At 41.1% G+C, this 16,317-nt stretch overlaps 1 protein-coding gene across 2 annotated transcripts in view; it reads left to right on the top strand.

Moving 5' to 3' along the window:
• uggt1 (UDP-glucose glycoprotein glucosyltransferase 1) overlaps positions 1-15,935 on the top strand; it is a 36,719-nt gene extending 20,784 nt beyond the window's left edge. For both annotated transcript variants that reach the window (XM_083792671.1, XM_083792672.1), the window contains exons 23-40: positions 504-635; positions 836-966; positions 1,229-1,324; positions 2,779-2,881; positions 3,161-3,240; positions 4,556-4,745; positions 5,332-5,490; positions 5,908-5,993; positions 6,100-6,184; positions 7,854-7,942; positions 8,215-8,319; positions 9,283-9,367; positions 9,804-9,986; positions 10,265-10,425; positions 10,583-10,697; positions 10,923-11,039; positions 11,398-11,563; positions 13,521-15,935. In XM_083792671.1, coding sequence (XP_083648797.1) covers positions 504-635; positions 836-966; positions 1,229-1,324; positions 2,779-2,881; positions 3,161-3,240; positions 4,556-4,745; positions 5,332-5,490; positions 5,908-5,993; positions 6,100-6,184; positions 7,854-7,942; positions 8,215-8,319; positions 9,283-9,367; positions 9,804-9,986; positions 10,265-10,425; positions 10,583-10,697; positions 10,923-11,039; positions 11,398-11,563; positions 13,521-13,540 — 2,103 coding nt within the window. In that variant the 3' untranslated portion in view covers positions 13,541-15,935. The remainder of the gene's footprint in view (positions 1-503; positions 636-835; positions 967-1,228; positions 1,325-2,778; positions 2,882-3,160; positions 3,241-4,555; positions 4,746-5,331; positions 5,491-5,907; positions 5,994-6,099; positions 6,185-7,853; positions 7,943-8,214; positions 8,320-9,282; positions 9,368-9,803; positions 9,987-10,264; positions 10,426-10,582; positions 10,698-10,922; positions 11,040-11,397; positions 11,564-13,520) is intronic.
• Positions 15,936-16,317: the final 382 nt, after the last annotated feature.

The following is a 16,317-nucleotide window of genomic DNA, read 5'->3' as shown; positions in this document are numbered from 1 at the left end:
TGATTTATGTTTCTACATATGTAATCAACACTTAATTATAATACTTGGTCGCAATTATGTGTTGGTTTATTGCTTGTTGCAACTTCAACAAAGAAAAATCCCTATGTACTTATAAACATCAAGAAAATGAAATGGCATTCTCCTCGGCCACTTGCAGTGCAACTTAAAACATGAAACCATCTAAAAAGCATCATAAAAAGACTCAATCTAAAACACAGACGGAAACATAGATAAACATTTTAAAAACTCAATATGTACAACATGCATTTAATTTGAAAGTTGCTCAGTATGTAAATCCCATGGTGCAAGCATTGCCAATGTTGTGCAAAACATAATTCTGGAAAGTATTACATAAAGACGATTCATTGTGTAACCATAACGGTACATTTATGTGCCGTTCCTCCACTTCTCAGGCCCAGAGCGGCAAAGTTAACCGAACCAATTAACTTAAAATACCCCCTTTTCCTCTTCTCTGCTGTCTAATCCTGGCACCTCTTCTGCAGGGTATGGATGTGACATTGTTTAAGAGTGCGTACGAAGGGCCCAAGTTTGACTTCCTACTCTCCCACGCTGCTTACTGTCGAGATGTGCTCAAACTGAAGAGAGGCCAGAGGGCGGTCATCAGTAATGGAAGGGTGAGTCATGCAGTCACGACGCGGATGCAATGAAAAATGTCATGCTCTGTCTTTTCAATTACGTGGGCTAACCCAGGCTAGCTGTCACCATGTGTCAATTTAATGGCATAAAAACAGAAAGCTACATAATATACACTGACACGTACATGGACATTATAACTGGGACGTCACCAGCCATTTCCGCCTTGTCTCACCTGCAGATCATCGGCCCACTGGAGGAGGATGAAGTCTTTAATCAGGATGACTTCCTGCTATTGGAGAGCATCATTCTGAAGACTTCTGGGGAGCGAATCAAAAGCAAGGTCCAACAGTTTGGGATCGAGGAGGACAGGTATGTCGTCATCATCATCATCATAGCTTATTTAGCATGTCGATTAGCAGCCCTTCGCCTAATGGGTCAGTCTCAAAAGTGACTTTTGTGAATCGTCAAGATGCAAAGTTAGTTTTTCTTTGTTTGTTGTGTTGGATCTCAAATATGTTTAATTAAGGGGACAATCTAAAGTGACCAAAGAAATAGGGTTATGTGTCCAGCCACAGTGGAGCTCGTTGATGTCTGACATGTATTTCTGTGTGCTGTGTTTTATTTCTCATAGGGCCAGTGACCTGGTAATGAAGGTGGACTCTCTGCTGTCCTCTCAGCCCAAAGGAGAGGCCAGGGTTGAATATGCCTTTGGTGGCGAACGCTACAGGTACAAACTGTAAACCCTAATACAAACTATAGAGCATGCTAAACGTACAAATTATAAACCACATTCACACGCTGCAGTTACAAACTGTAGACTACTCTATGACCACAGCAAACACTAGCTCAAGAGTCAAAGTCATCACGGAAGCAGATAAGTGTATATACTGTACATTGGGCAATATCGTTTTGCGCAATCTGTACATTACTACAGTTTCGAGTGCCAATGCACTTATTTATTATTTATCCCCCCCACCCCTCCAATTGTCCTTGTTTACGGCAATAACAGTCACTGAGCCTTGAGCCCTTGGCTTTGAGACCGCTCAAATGCTTGCCAGACCGCATCATTCAAATTTCGAGAGTATTACAGTATCTGTCTTTTTGTACGCTTTTGTTTCTCTCCCCAAGCATCTGCTGTTGTACATATCCAGCAGGGACGGGAGAGGGCTTCCTGTACACACCTGGCTTGTGTAGCTCTCGCAGATCCCAGGAATGTCCGTTTCCATACCAAACTGTGATGCCCCCTGTCAGTATGCTCTGGGTGGCAGTAGAGTAGAAGGACACAAAGTCGGTGTGCATACTATTACTCCAGGTCAGGTCCTCGGTTCTGCCAGCTGGTCATTTGAGATCAGGCCCACCCCCATTGTTTAGTCAGCAAACATGACCCAGAGGGGTCAGGGACAGCAAGGAGGGAAAATAAATATCTCACATTAAAGAAAGACTTTTCCAGCATAGGCATAAATATAAAACAAATATATCTGCTATGTACATGAGGTTAGACAAGATGCATACATTTAGACACAAAAGTGATGGCACTGAGATTAAACATCAAGGTCTATCAGTGCATGAGATAAGGTGCAAAACGAGTATTGATGCATTGTCAGGTTGAACCACAGAGAACGGAAAGCTAGAGGCAAGTTACTGTACCTGGGAGAGATTTGCCCCACTGAGCGCACCTTTCTAATTGTATATTGGATATGAACTGGTATCGTCCTAATTATCATTGACTCCTAGTACCGTGAGAGAATCATCAGAAAATCTGATATGCTTTATAAATACCTTCCAGGCAATGACTACTTTGTTTAACCCAAAGGCAGTATCAAAGAAAAAACAATACATAAACAGGGCAACATAAGGACATAATGCAGTGGAAGCAGCAACTCTTAATCAGTATGTTCATCTGTGCATCCATGCACAGATGAGTCGGTTTGATGGTCGCTTATTTCCTTCAATGATTGCCAGGCACTGACTGTGTCTTTCATGGACGGAATGTGTAATTTAATAATTAACTTATTTGATTGTATGTTTTTTACCCATGTTTTTATGTGTATGCTGCAATAAAATGAAAAAATAAAATCGGCCAACCAAAAAGGGTTAGGGTCCAGGGCACATATTGTGTATTGCAATATAACGTACGTAAGAAACGCTTTCATCATGTTGTTGACTTATTCTTCTTGACAGTGCTGTGAAGATCCGTCCGAAGGAGGGAGAGGTGTACTTTGATATTGTTGCCGTGGTGGACCCTGTAACAAGGGATGCCCAGAAACTAGCTCCTCTGCTATTGGTATGTTGAATTTGTTTCCTCGCTTCCATTGATGGATGTCTGTTCAAAGATTCTATATAGTTATATTTATGCTTTGATTCTGTGCACTTTAAAATATAATGTTTATTTAATTTACTTGCAATCGAATTGACCAGGTTACAAGGTTACATTTACACACTTTCAGAGATACAAATGGATAAATGAACACTACTAATTGTACTACTTTTCTCTAACCTTTTGTCCTCTTTATTCTCTCTCTTTCTCTTATTCTCTCTCTCTCTCTCTCTCTCTCTCTCTCAGGTCTTGAAGCAGCTGGTGAATGTAAACATGCTGGTGTTCATGAACTGCCAGTCTAAGCTCTCAGACTTGCCTCTCAAAAGGTACACACACACACACCACAGCTCCACATTAGATGCGAATCCACAGCTTGCTATAATCTTTTTTTTTTCTTTCTTTTTTACATCAATACATACTTAACCCTTATACCAATACCAAATGTCTCTAAATAGTTTATAAACAACAAGATACATAAATACGCACAGATAAGATATGTTATCTAAATAAAAAATGATTAATCACCGTCATACAGGGCAGGGAGTTCAATTTGAACGAGGTCACACCGGTGCTACTTATTGCTTTCACTCCCAGCCTCAACCATGAAGCACGGGCATTAGCGCGATAATAAAATATTACTTTATTCTCGCCCATTCCGTCGAGTCTCTCTCTTTCTTTTTTTTTTAATATATTTTTTATCCCACGATTTTGTAACCCATTTTTCACCCCTGTGTCAATCATCTAATGTGATCCTGGGCTCTACACAACCTCCACCAACCTAGTCCCCAGAAATGTCTTGCTCCCTCTCTCTCTCTGCCTGTCTGTCTGCACCTGTCTGCACACGACACGCGTGAGTGCAACAGTGGCGCGCTCACTGATCAACCCCGAAAAAAACGAAACTGATTTCAACATCAGCTGTACATAAGTTTCCCTGGAGCGCACACTTAGCACACATTTTTACATATAAAGAAAAGACAGGAGGAAAGTGGGCAAGGATTATGAATTCGGTGGCATTTCACATTGCAAAAGGGTGCAGGAAGAGTGGGCACGTGGGCACCTCAGTGTTAAATATCCTTATTGGCCATTAGGTTGAACATGCCCATGCAGAAGGTAAGGGGTGTGTCTCATTTATGTTTCATATAGCCAAATGATAATAACGATATGGAAAAATGCACTATAGGTTAATTAATTATAATAATTTCCTATGGAATGTGTGTGAGTGAGAAATATTCCATGTTATGTCATGTGCTTAATTTAAGGGATTTAGATTTATGCTTCAGCCAAGAAAACCTTTGCTAGCCTTGGTGATAAGGTCATTTAAGGTATTAATACCGCGCTGCGGCGCTATACAAAGAAAAAGTTGGTGCTACCTAATTTGTGGTGTTGCTACCAACTGAAAAGGTAGGTGGCACCAGTGCTACCTGTGAAAAGGTTAGTCTGGAGCCCTGCCGTCATATCCTATTTCTTAGTTTCTTCCTCATTGACACTGGGTTATTCAAAAGTCTGATTTCAGTAAATAAAAAATAAACATGGAGACATCACATATGGAGCGTTGGTCCATAAATATTGTGACTTTCGCTTTCAAGCCACAGCTCTATCTGTTACTTGTTTATGTCTGATAACATTGTACACATCCACTAGATTCTACCGCTATGTTCTGGAGCCAGAGGTGGGATTCCAGGCAGATGGGAGTTTCTCTCCAGGGCCCATGGCTACGTTCCTAGACATGCCACGGACTCCCCTCTTCACCCTCACCCTCAACACACCTGAGAGCTGGATGGTCGAATCTGTGCGCACCCGCTACGACCTGGACAACATCTACTTGGAAGAGGTAAGTGTGTGCATGCACACGTTGAAAGTTTGTGTGGCGTTTTACATTCTTGAGTTCTATGGGTTCCATACTTACTAGTCAAGCATGTTTTACAATTTTAACAACTGGAAGGTTTATTAGAATACGAATTTGAAGTTATTACCACAGTGGCTGGTCATATACTTAAACTTCCACAGCCCAAACTTTATCTGCATTTGGCAGGCAGCCTGTGTTAATTTCCTAACCCTGATTGTTGACAGGAGCTGTGTACACACACAGCATGTGTGTGCCCTTGAAGGCACATTTTACAACCCATATCCACTATCTCTACTTTCTCTAACGTGACATTGATGAATAACGCACTCCATCCTAGTTTATTGGTTCCAGCTGGATACTCAATCCTCCCGACACAGTTTTTGTATCAAAGAGTGCTCAAAAAGAAAGTTGAGGCTTTACCTTTTTGTCTGGGTATTTGATAGTCTTGGCTAAGTGCTCACTCGGGGCATCTGTTGTTGAAGCACAGTCTGTTCCAATCCTGACTTGGCGGTTTTAATCTCTCTCACTCACTCACTCACTCACTCACTCACTCACTCACTCACACACACAGGTTGACAATATCGTGGCAGCAGAGTATGAGTTGGAGTACCTCCTCCTGGAGGGTCATTGTTTTGATGTTAGTACGGGCCAGCCACCTCGCGGCCTCCAGTTCACCCTGGGAACTACCTCGGAGCCCGTCATCTTGGACACTATCGTCATGGCAAACCTGGTAAATGTTTCCATGCCCGGCTCTTCAACTTCTTTGGGTGTTAAGATCTTGAAATGCTTCCTCCCACTGTAGTTTGTTCCTTTTATATTTATTCCTGTAGTAAGACTTGTTTAGTGCCACTCAAGTGGCTATACCAGTTAATGCACTACATAACCATAATATCCTGGGTTTGAACCCTGCTCAAACTGTTGTAACGTCCCATCATTTCATTGTGGAAATGAAGTGAAGTGTCATTGTAGGTTAAAAGTTTAAAAACATTTAAAATGGTGAATATAGCTGATCTATAAGGTCAAGATTGTTATTTTGAGTATTTTCACTGTGCGTGTGTGCGCGCGTGCGTGCGTGTGTCTATAAAAAAATCTCCTTTTTAAAAAGAAAAGGAACAGCTTTAAAAAAATCTTATGTTGTGCTATGTAGGGTTACTTCCAATTAAAGGCCTATCCAGGACTCTGGATGTTGAAGTTGAGGAAGGGCCGCTCTGATGAAATCTACAAGATATATAGGTAAGACTGAGATACCGAAACTGCGACAAATGAACGTGTAAATACACTGCGCTTCAAAGATTTTCAGATGCTGTATTATTTATACAGTGTGTATAATTCTTTGCAGCCATGAGGGTACAGACTCACCGGCCGAATCTGATGACATCATAGTGGTCATGAACAACTTCAAGAGCAGGATCATCAAAGTTAAGGTTGGTTGGTGTGTATAAGGTGTCAGTGTAAAGACTAGTTAAGGTTGGTTGGTGTATAAGGTGTCGGTGTAAAGACTAGTTAACGTTGGTTGGTGTGTAAGGTGTCAGTGTAAAGACTATGGTAGGAATATCCAATCCCATCATTCAAAGTTAAGGTTGGTTGGTGTGTAAGGTGTCAGTGTAAACTGTAAAGACTATGGTAGGAATATCCAATCCCATTATTCATATTCACTATTTGTCCATAAATTAATTGGTGTAAATCTTAGCCCTGGAGACAGAAATGGGGTTTGCGAGCTTGCGTTCTTCCATCCCAGGAAGTGCTGTGTCAATTCTGAACCGGTGGTCTTATATCAGCCATGTTTTGAAGTGTGCCGATGCACAATTTCCACATAGAATCTGACTTTAAAAGTGTCTACCTCCTCTTTGAGGGGAAGAGAAGATCAGTCCTTCCTGATCAATTCTGGGTGAGGAGACTGACACTTCTAAAGTAAGATTTTATATGGTAATTGGGCAGCTGCACGCTACAAAACAATGTGAATATCAGAATATGTATTCATCGCTTCAGAATTGGATTTTATACAGTGTAATTCAGCAGAACTGTGCTTATGGGAATTCTACTAGTGGAAGGAACCTGTAAGCTTGCTCCAGGATCCAAATGGTAAGTTAAGTAAACGATTTCAAACACCAGGGCTAACCAAACCTAGAATGGAACGGAGTAATGTTCCTCGATTATGAATGCTAGGTGGGGATGGGAGCAAGGTAGGTCTGCTCAGTATTGCAATCTGTCCCCTTGGTGAACTGGCGGTATACTCATAAATATTTATTACAGAGGCCAAACTTAAGGTCAACATGGGTTGTACTTATTCTCACCAGTCAGTAGACCGAGCAAAACATGCTGCTCATAAATAAATCTAGCGGATGTGGAGAATCATAAATATTCATCGTTTACGAAAAAAGTGTGCATGGGCACTATATCAAACTACAAATAGTTACAAATCGCTCTGAGACTCAAATTATGTTCTTTGGCTGTCTTATCGTCTTTGAACTGTATGCTTACTGGTAGAATGCAACATGGCAACATGGCTTAAATATGATGCCTGATGAAGGTCTGAACGACCGAAACATTTCTCAATAAAAATAATGCTATAAGTGAAGACTGTGTGCGGGATCCATTTTTTATACTTTATTCTATTTTTTTAAAATATGAGTTTGTCATCAAATGTAAGCGAATGATGTGTCTTAAAGATGCAAGGTTGTGTCTGACGACTTTCTCTGGAAAAATTGCAGCTTATGTCTAGTCTCTACTAGTAACGTCATGACATTGCTTGTGTTCTGTTAATTATCGGTGTGACCATGGGGGGGCGGGGGGGGGCATCATGAATCACAGAGATCGTGGGCAGTGGTGGGAAATAAATAAATATAAAGTACGATATATAATACAAGAGAATGTATTATTTTGTTTTTGCCTCTTCTACAAAAATAAAACGTACAATTTAGTCGCGTGCCAAGGTTCCATTCTCTTGCACTTATTATTATTTCCCACCATGAAGTAACCTAGCGTCTCGGAGGACAATCTGGTGAGACTGTGGGGGCAAGACAGGAAGTGTCGGTAGGCCAATCAGAGGCAGGTGAGGCGGTATTAACTCATTTTTAAATGGTGTGTGCTCAGGTCCAGAAGAAGCCAGACAAGTTTAATGAGGAGCTGCTGAGCGACAGCACCCAGGAGAACGACTCTGGCTTTTGGGAATCTCTGACCAGGTAAGATATTGACGTGCTCTTTTGGTAAATATGACCTTTTCCATGTACTCTTGTTGGTCATCTGTTCAAATCTTTTCACTAATACGATTTCAGTGTTGAATTAATTTATTTCACATCAAAGGCAGATTGTCGAGGATATGTTTGTAATATTTGTATTAAATATATTTTGTGAAATGGTGCATGATGTTGCCATTCTGAGTGACTTTCTTTTTTCTAGAGGTAACTGTCAGTAATTTTATCAATCACGGTCTCCTAATCTCTTTCTCTGTCAGAGGGTTCTCGGGTGGAACAAAGACAGAGGAACCTAAACAAGAAAAAGATGATGTCATAAATATATTTTCATTAGCCTCGGGCCATCTGTATGAGAGGTTTCTAAGGTGAGTTGTGTCGTCGTCGTCGTCCCCACCCACAACACACACACGCGCACGCATATTACCTCATCAAAACGTGTGGAAATAGCACTGGTGCATTGGAGCAAAAGCCACTTTAAAAAGCCACGCAATCCCTTTATGTACATTTGCCCCTCCGAGTTGGGATTTGAAGTTTGTATAATTATGTTATGTACGTAGCATTTTGAAGTAACCATTTCTTCTACCGCACACACACACACACACACACATTTTGATTTCTTTATTTGAATCCACAAATTACAATTAATTTGACAAGGAAACAAATATAACGGGGTTGACAGTTCATGTTCACTTAAGGATACACATGGCACCTCCTCCTCCACACAGACAAACTGCCTATAACAGCCAAAACAGAACAGTATTTGGCAAGTTGTTTGGCTTTGCTCTTTGTCATGCCAGCTATTCTTAGGCCACTCATGGTCAGTTTATGCACATGGCCCAGGCTTCCAAATATCAGTATGGCAAATCTACAGCGATACCCCAGGTTTGTTATACTTCCAAGTAATGGTTGATACTTAGAATGTTTATCTTGGAATGCCTGGAATGTACAAATCAAAGACACAGCCCACCTCCAGAATCAGGACCTCCTTGTGACTGGTGTCAACAAAGACGACATCAGGTGTATTTGGGCTGTTAGCAAAGACATCACATGCACAGCTAAACCAATCTGGTAATACTCTTGAATGTTTATACATTGCTGCACTGCACTAGATGGCACATACTTTCGAACTGCATCAGACACTAGGTCAACAATCCGGTCGTGGCGAGCAATATAAAAATAATTTATGCACTACACACACACACACACACAAAATCCCAGAAAGAAGTAAACCCAGAAAAATCACTTGACGGCTGAGTAGTGATGCTTCTTCGTTGATACTGCCATCCTCCTGTTCTCACATCCATGTCTCTCTTGGTTTTACCTCTCAGGATCATGATGCTCTCTGTTATAAAGAATACCAAAACCCCGGTCAAGTTCTGGTTCCTCAAGAACTACCTGTCACCAACCTTCAAGGTAGGGTGGTGGAGAAGTAAACGAAAAAGGTTTCAAACACAGCGAAATGTGTGTGATTTTCAAACATGCTTAAAACTAACTGGTGTATGATATCTGCAGGAGACTTGTGGGTTTTTCAACTAGGTTTTATAGAAAACTTAAACTCTTTCTGGTTTTATTCATGTATTCATCTTTCACATACTTTAAACCTTCACTGTCTATCCTTGGCCACAGTTATTTCATCTAAGCCATATCTCTGCAAAAAATAGCCAATGTATTGTACTAGCTTACAACACATTGCAATAGGAGTAGGACATATTATGAGCTTGCGTATCTGCTATTTTCACTTGTGACAGAATTGCACAGATGTGTATGTGACGTGTGTATTTACATACAGTCATAGCCGTGTGTGTGTGTGTGTGTGTGTGTGTGTGTGTGTGTGTGTGTGTGTGTGCAGGAGTTCATTCCCCACATGGCAGAGGAGTATGGTTTCCAGTATGAACTGGTCCAGTATAAATGGCCCCGCTGGCTCCACCAGCAGACCGAGAAACAGAGGATCATCTGGGGTTACAAAATCCTCTTCCTGGACGTGCTCTTCCCCCTCGCTGTCGACAAGTTCCTGTTTGTGGACGCTGACCAGGTTAACATGCACACACACACAACTGTGTCTAAGACAACTTCCTGTTCATCTTTTTTTGTACACAAAAAGTGTTTCTCAAGCCCTATCCGTCTGCAAATAGGGCTTTAGTCTACTGCCAGAGGTTTATTTACACAAGGAAACACTTGCTTCTATAAACAATTGTGAGTTGAGCACACATGTTCTGAATCCTAACCTTACCTGAGATTTCCTTAGAACATTCTCTGTTATTTAACTGTTATCTAACCCCTGCACTCATTCATCTTCCTCCTCTGCTGCAGATCGTGCGCACCGATCTCAAGGAGCTTCGTGACTTTGACCTTGAGGGCGCTCCTTATGGATACACTCCCTTCTGTGAGAGCAGGAGAGAGATGGACGGCTATCGCTTCTGGAAATCTGGCTACTGGTCCAGCCACCTCGCTGGACGCAAGTACCACATCAGGTATGCATACACTCTGGTGACTAGTCTTCTGCTTTAAACTGGAGGAATGTATGACTTGAAGTAGTGGAATATGTTTTGAGAGGTGAAGAATAAAGTCATGTCTGCTGAGTGCTGACCTCCCTTCATACATTTTTCATACCCCACCTCCCCTGCCCAGTGCCCTGTATGTTGTGGACCTGAAGAAGTTCCGCAAGATAGCTGCAGGGGACCGTCTGAGAGGACAGTACCAGGGACTCAGCCAGGACCCCAACAGCTTGTCTAACCTTGATCAGGTGTGCATCTATATAGACATCTCAGGATATCCATGAACTAAACTTTGTAAAAGCATTTCCTCCATCTGTCTCCTCTCATTCGTTAAAGTACCTTCCCCCTTTTTCTTGTATCAGTCTTTTTGGTGTTGTTTTATAATCGTAAATGTGAATGTACTGAACTTACTCATTTGAAAGGAACTATATAGATAAAAGTGAATGATGTACTTGTTCTTTGCCTCTGTGCAGGATCTTCCCAACAACATGATCCACCAGGTACCCATCAAGTCCCTGCCCCAGGAGTGGTTGTGGTGTGAGACTTGGTGTGACGACAGCTCCAAGAAGAAGGCCAAGACCATAGACCTGGTAGGAGCCTGTTATCAGTTAGTGAACATCAAGGATGCGACTAGAAAAGGCTCACAACAAGTTACTCTAAATGCTTAGCTCAACTTGCTTTGTAAAACAAAAAAATAAAGAAAAAATACCTACATTGCAAAAAAACAAGTAGTATTTAGGGTGATCTGATGGTGACATTGTACATTTTCAAAGCAGTAGGTGTAATTTTGTTAGCGGCCGTCTTGCTAGCAACCACTGATTTCAATGTCCCTAGATGTATCATAGGCGGAATCTCCGATTGCATTTAAGATACTTTCAGATACTGCTTATGGTCGATTTGGTCCACTGCTTCCTTCCGCTCTCTTGACTAACTTGTTTTCTTCTCCAGTGTAACAACCCCATGACCAAGGAACCCAAGCTGCACGCTGCTGTGAGAATCGTAGCAGAGTGGACAGACTACGACCAGGAGGTTAAACGTCTGCAGACCAAAGTGCAGCAGAGAGCAGCAGACAACAATCACACAGCACGGAAGCTAGAAGAAGCAGAAGATACAGGTATTTAACCGGCACACACATACATGAGAGAGAGACCTCTCTCTCCCTCATTCGGCTGTAGGCTGAATCCAGCTAACACTGAGTTCACTGAGAACTACAACTCCCATGAGCTATCATTCTAATTGAAATGTTTGACACAGGTGTGATCATTCATCCAATCAAGTGATGAACATATATTCAATACAATATTAGACCGAAAGCTTGCAAAATAAATACATTGATTGTCCGCAGATCTGAGTGTGCGGAGCTTCCCTTTATTTTTCTCATTTTCCCTTTGTGACTCCAGGCTCTAGCACCTCACTTAAGATTTTTTTTCAGCGGATGAGCGGTGGTTCTTTTTACATTTTTGTCCCATTGTTAATCTTAAAAGTTCTTAAAGAAACTATTCACATTCCACGATTCAGCCCTTACATTATTTTTGGCTAGACCTGTTTTTGGACCGCCTAATACACTTGCATATGTTTGATTAACTGACGTTACATCATTGAAGAACACGATAATTGTGTTTCATTAACATACTCGTGTTCACAAACACTGATGAACAAGTCTCAAGGACAGGCCAGTCTTCTAAACATGCACTAACTTTTATGCATTCAGGTGAAATGTCAACTTGCACACTTAAGGTTGGCAGTCAGGAGACCTCATTAGGCAGAGAGGTTCAGAAAAGACAGACAGAGGCAGACCGCAACTGATGATGGGAGTAATTAAGAATGAAAACAAAACAAAACATCATGCTCAATTTCCAGACTGAACTTTCGCACCAACCAGCAGCAATGGTGGACAAGAAAATTGACAACAAATTTTCTAAATTCTACTGTTGGGTCACGAAATCTAGTAGTCCATATGAAACCTTTTCCGGATAGACTGTTGTGGTTTTGTAGGTCGGCTATTTTTGCCTTGAAATGTTTTGAAGTGAAAAGTTTTTGGACATACAAGGTTTCCACACAACAAGATGTGCTGAGAGGCATGAGAGTTAAACCACCCCAGATGATGTATCGGTCTTTCTCAAGTATGATACTAGAGAAAGCCCGATACGGGTCTGCCTGTTGTGATTGTGAATACATTTACCTGGAGCATTACAAAGTGAGTTGCGAGCCCTTGCTTTTGTTTATGATATGTGTTCGTTTAACAGTTTGGCTCAGCACCAAGACCGGAGGATGTGCGCTGTATTATCTTATTTTGACAGTACAGAATTCATCCCATATGTTGATCTGACCCCCATGCCAAAGCACTAGCACTCGCCCAGCAGTCTGCCATCTGCGTGCACGTGACCTTGCCCTTTAGGGTGAGGTCGCTTCTCGCCCTCAGGGCGTCTTACTGGTTAAAATAATGTAAGTATTAAATAGCCCTATATTCTGATAGCACTTATTGCTATAGTCTCCCCGTCTCTCCAGCTCTTTAGTAAACAGAACATGTATTTTCAGGCCAAGATAATTACCAATTTGATGCAATCAGGGCAGAGACCTCTCACAGGATACAGGCTAAACAGTTGGAAGCGATGATGCAAAGAAATGAGCAGACAAAATAGGAGCTGGAACTCTATCAAATTGAAGCTGCTACATGGGCACTGTCCTGACTGGCTGAAATACTGCAACCCACCTGTCTGTTTATTAAATGTATGTTACTGAACAAACACTGTCTATAGCAATGATTACTATCATAATATATTGCAGTTTGCCTTTTAACAAAAACATATCACTTATCCTACCTTAAACAACAAATATCAATATTTCGCTAGGAAATCACAGATAAACATTCCAGGAATTTGCATTATAGACACTGCCACTGACTATCCCTTTAACAAATTGCCCACAATCTATCGCACACATTGCCCTGACGAGATCCAGCCATTTACTGGGTTTTGACCCGTCCAGTTAGTTCTTTAAGTATCCATCGTGATTTGTGAGCATCTGTTATTGAAGCACATTTTCTCCGTCTTTCTTTCTCTGTCTCCCAGATGTTCACATAGAGTTATGAGTGTCCATTGGAGAGACTGTGACAAGGCAGTGAATTAGACTCTGTTTAAAGAGTCTGACACCTCTCCTCCTATGGAACGGCTGACTCCTGGCACACAGACCACAAATGGTTGGATTTATTTTCTTGTTGTTTTCTTTATATACAGTGTGAGGGGAAACGTACGTGTGTGTGTGTGTGTGTGTGTGTGTGTGTGTGTGTGTGTGTGTGTTTGGGCGGGGGGGGGAGGGAGATCCAGGAGATTTTCTTGGGGGTCCTCCCCCAGAAATAACAGTAGATGTAATTTTCTGTGTTCTGGTGAATTTGGAAAATGATGGGTACAGTTTCAGCCAAACGCAAAACATAGGCCTACAGAAATTGATTTGATGACTGCCCCATCTTTAATAATAAACATTCATTATGATTCAATGCACCCCCAGACCCTCCTCCCCCAGAAACCTTTAACATGGTAGATGTAAATTCCTGTGTTCTGGTGGTGTGTGTGCGTGCGTGTGCGTACTTTGCATAACAACCTTGAATATGGATTCTTTCTTCCCAAATCACTTTTTTCCCCTCCCTGTTTTACATTTGGCCTGTGTACATTTTGCACTGATTGAATATCCCGACTTTGGCTGCATCTGTAAGCACAAAGAGGAACCGTTCCAATGTGATCATTGCCCATGACCATAACTGCTCATTAACTTAATCGCCTGACAAACCATCTGTCTAGATGGAACAGCTGATGCCAGTTCAGTCCAATTCCATTGGGTTATATTGAAATATATTCAGAATTTTAACTGAGAGAAAATGGAGCTAGGCTAGCTAGAGGTTATCACAGTTGGATCAACTCTGATCTGGACAGGAAACTAAATTTGTAGTCCACATTGTATCCAAAACACACACTGGCTGCTTCCACTATTATCCCAGCCAATTTGATTTCTCTAATAGAACACCTTCCCAAATAATTGTTGTTTAAGTGCCAAAGTGGCTGCTAGCATTTGGGAAATGTTTCAGCCAGAGCCAAAAATTACCAGAATTTGGCAGGTGACTGGTGTTAATTTCACTGGGAATGTTGTGATGATTTAGGCCTGTTTAGTCTTGTATAAGTTTGAGCAAGGTCCCTATAGGTAGTTGGAAAAGAGCCCAAATTATTTGATAACATCCAGGTCCTACAAGGTTTGGTTATTACTAAAGTGTTGTTAGATAGGCAATCTAACAATCAACATCCATCTTATCAAAATAATAAAAAGTCTGAAATCAGATCCAACCAAGAAATTATGTATGTCAAGGACCCTGGATACAGAAAAATGCTTAAGAGCTCTGTTTATACATCACCGACACCACAAATGGGCTCATGGACTTGATTTTTGTTTTTTAACTGTGCTTTGTTTAAATAAAAAACACACAGCCTTGATTGCATCCCCAACCCCAGTTTCCTGTGGAAAGTAAAACTCAGGGAAAGACGTTTCAGGCTATAGTGGCTAGACCTGCCCAGATGCAGACAGACAGCAAGCTGACTGAAGTTCTCATGGCAGAAGAAAGGCCAGTTTGTATGTAAATTGGATCAAGCACATTTGAGGTGAAAGGGAAAGGCTATAGTTATTATTAAAATATCAGTAGTTTTCTTTTGGACAATTCTGTGGATTTAATTTTAGGAAATGTGTTAATAGTTGGTCTAATTTTGTATTTTAGTTACTGTGGTGAACATGTCGTTTTTACTATTCAAATCTGCTGACACACCAAATAGTTTGTTCATTGGCTTCCTTTGTACTCCCTATTCCAAACAAATGTCTTGTCTTTAAATTAATCTCAAGTCGTTATGGTGGACTGTGATAACATTGATCAGATTTGATGAGGGCTTCTGAATCCCGTCCAGAGGAAGTTAATCCAGCAGCAGGTTAATGGCTTCAAGGAAGTAGATGGACTGCCAAAATATTATTTCTAAGACCGTATTGCAGTCACACACTGTAAAATAAATGTGTTTGTTTCTATTCCTACACATACACAGATTGTCTAACAGTGATGATCAAACCTGTGACCTTCTAGTTGTCACCAACATGCTTTCCTTCAATGTTCCTGGGAATGTCTAATCCATTATTAGAACATGAAGTGCAATTTTATTTTACATGTTAAGCTGAGGGAAGCTAATGTAGCGTCAACCCACCCATTCTCTGCTGAGTTAATGTGATTTAAAGAGGCTGTATTTACACTGGAAACATCAGATTTTTAAGACTCAGCAGCTCAGATCTAGTATGTTATGGCAGATGGGGATCTGCTTTAACTGTTACATCAGAGTCACTATAGCCAAGGAGTCAAGGACCCATCATGATAACTCAGCAGCTAAATCACCTTTTGGTTTTGACTAACTGTACTGTTAACTGTTGGCAATCCATTCATTTTTTTAAATAAAATTCTCAATATTCAATGTGTGGTCTTACCAGAAATGGTCTCCTTTAAAGCCTTTGCTAGTGCAGTAGCATTTGTCTTAACCCATTAAAACCAGGAACTGTATGTCATTTTAAAAACGTTTTAAACTTAAAAAGATTTACAAGCACATCACTTGGTGCTGTGACCTTGTACACCTATTTTTTTTAATCTAATCTACACAGTTGTAGAATCGGCCTGAGGTCTTAATGGGCCACGTGTTTTCTGTATACAGATCATTGTGTATAAAAAAAACCCGCTTTGGACAAAAACTCTTAACTCCATTGGACCCTCAAACTGCTAAAGCAACTAACTCCCCTGAGTCCCCTCTCATGCAAGTAATTGAAAATATGTAAAGTCACACCAATTTTGATGAG

This window comes from Protomyctophum parallelum, assembly GCF_964188405.1.
Source record: "Protomyctophum parallelum genome assembly, chromosome: 20".
In the NCBI taxonomy this organism is placed as follows: domain Eukaryota; kingdom Metazoa; phylum Chordata; class Actinopteri; order Myctophiformes; family Myctophidae; genus Protomyctophum; species Protomyctophum parallelum.
This window is presented reverse-complemented; position numbering and strand designations above follow the sequence as displayed.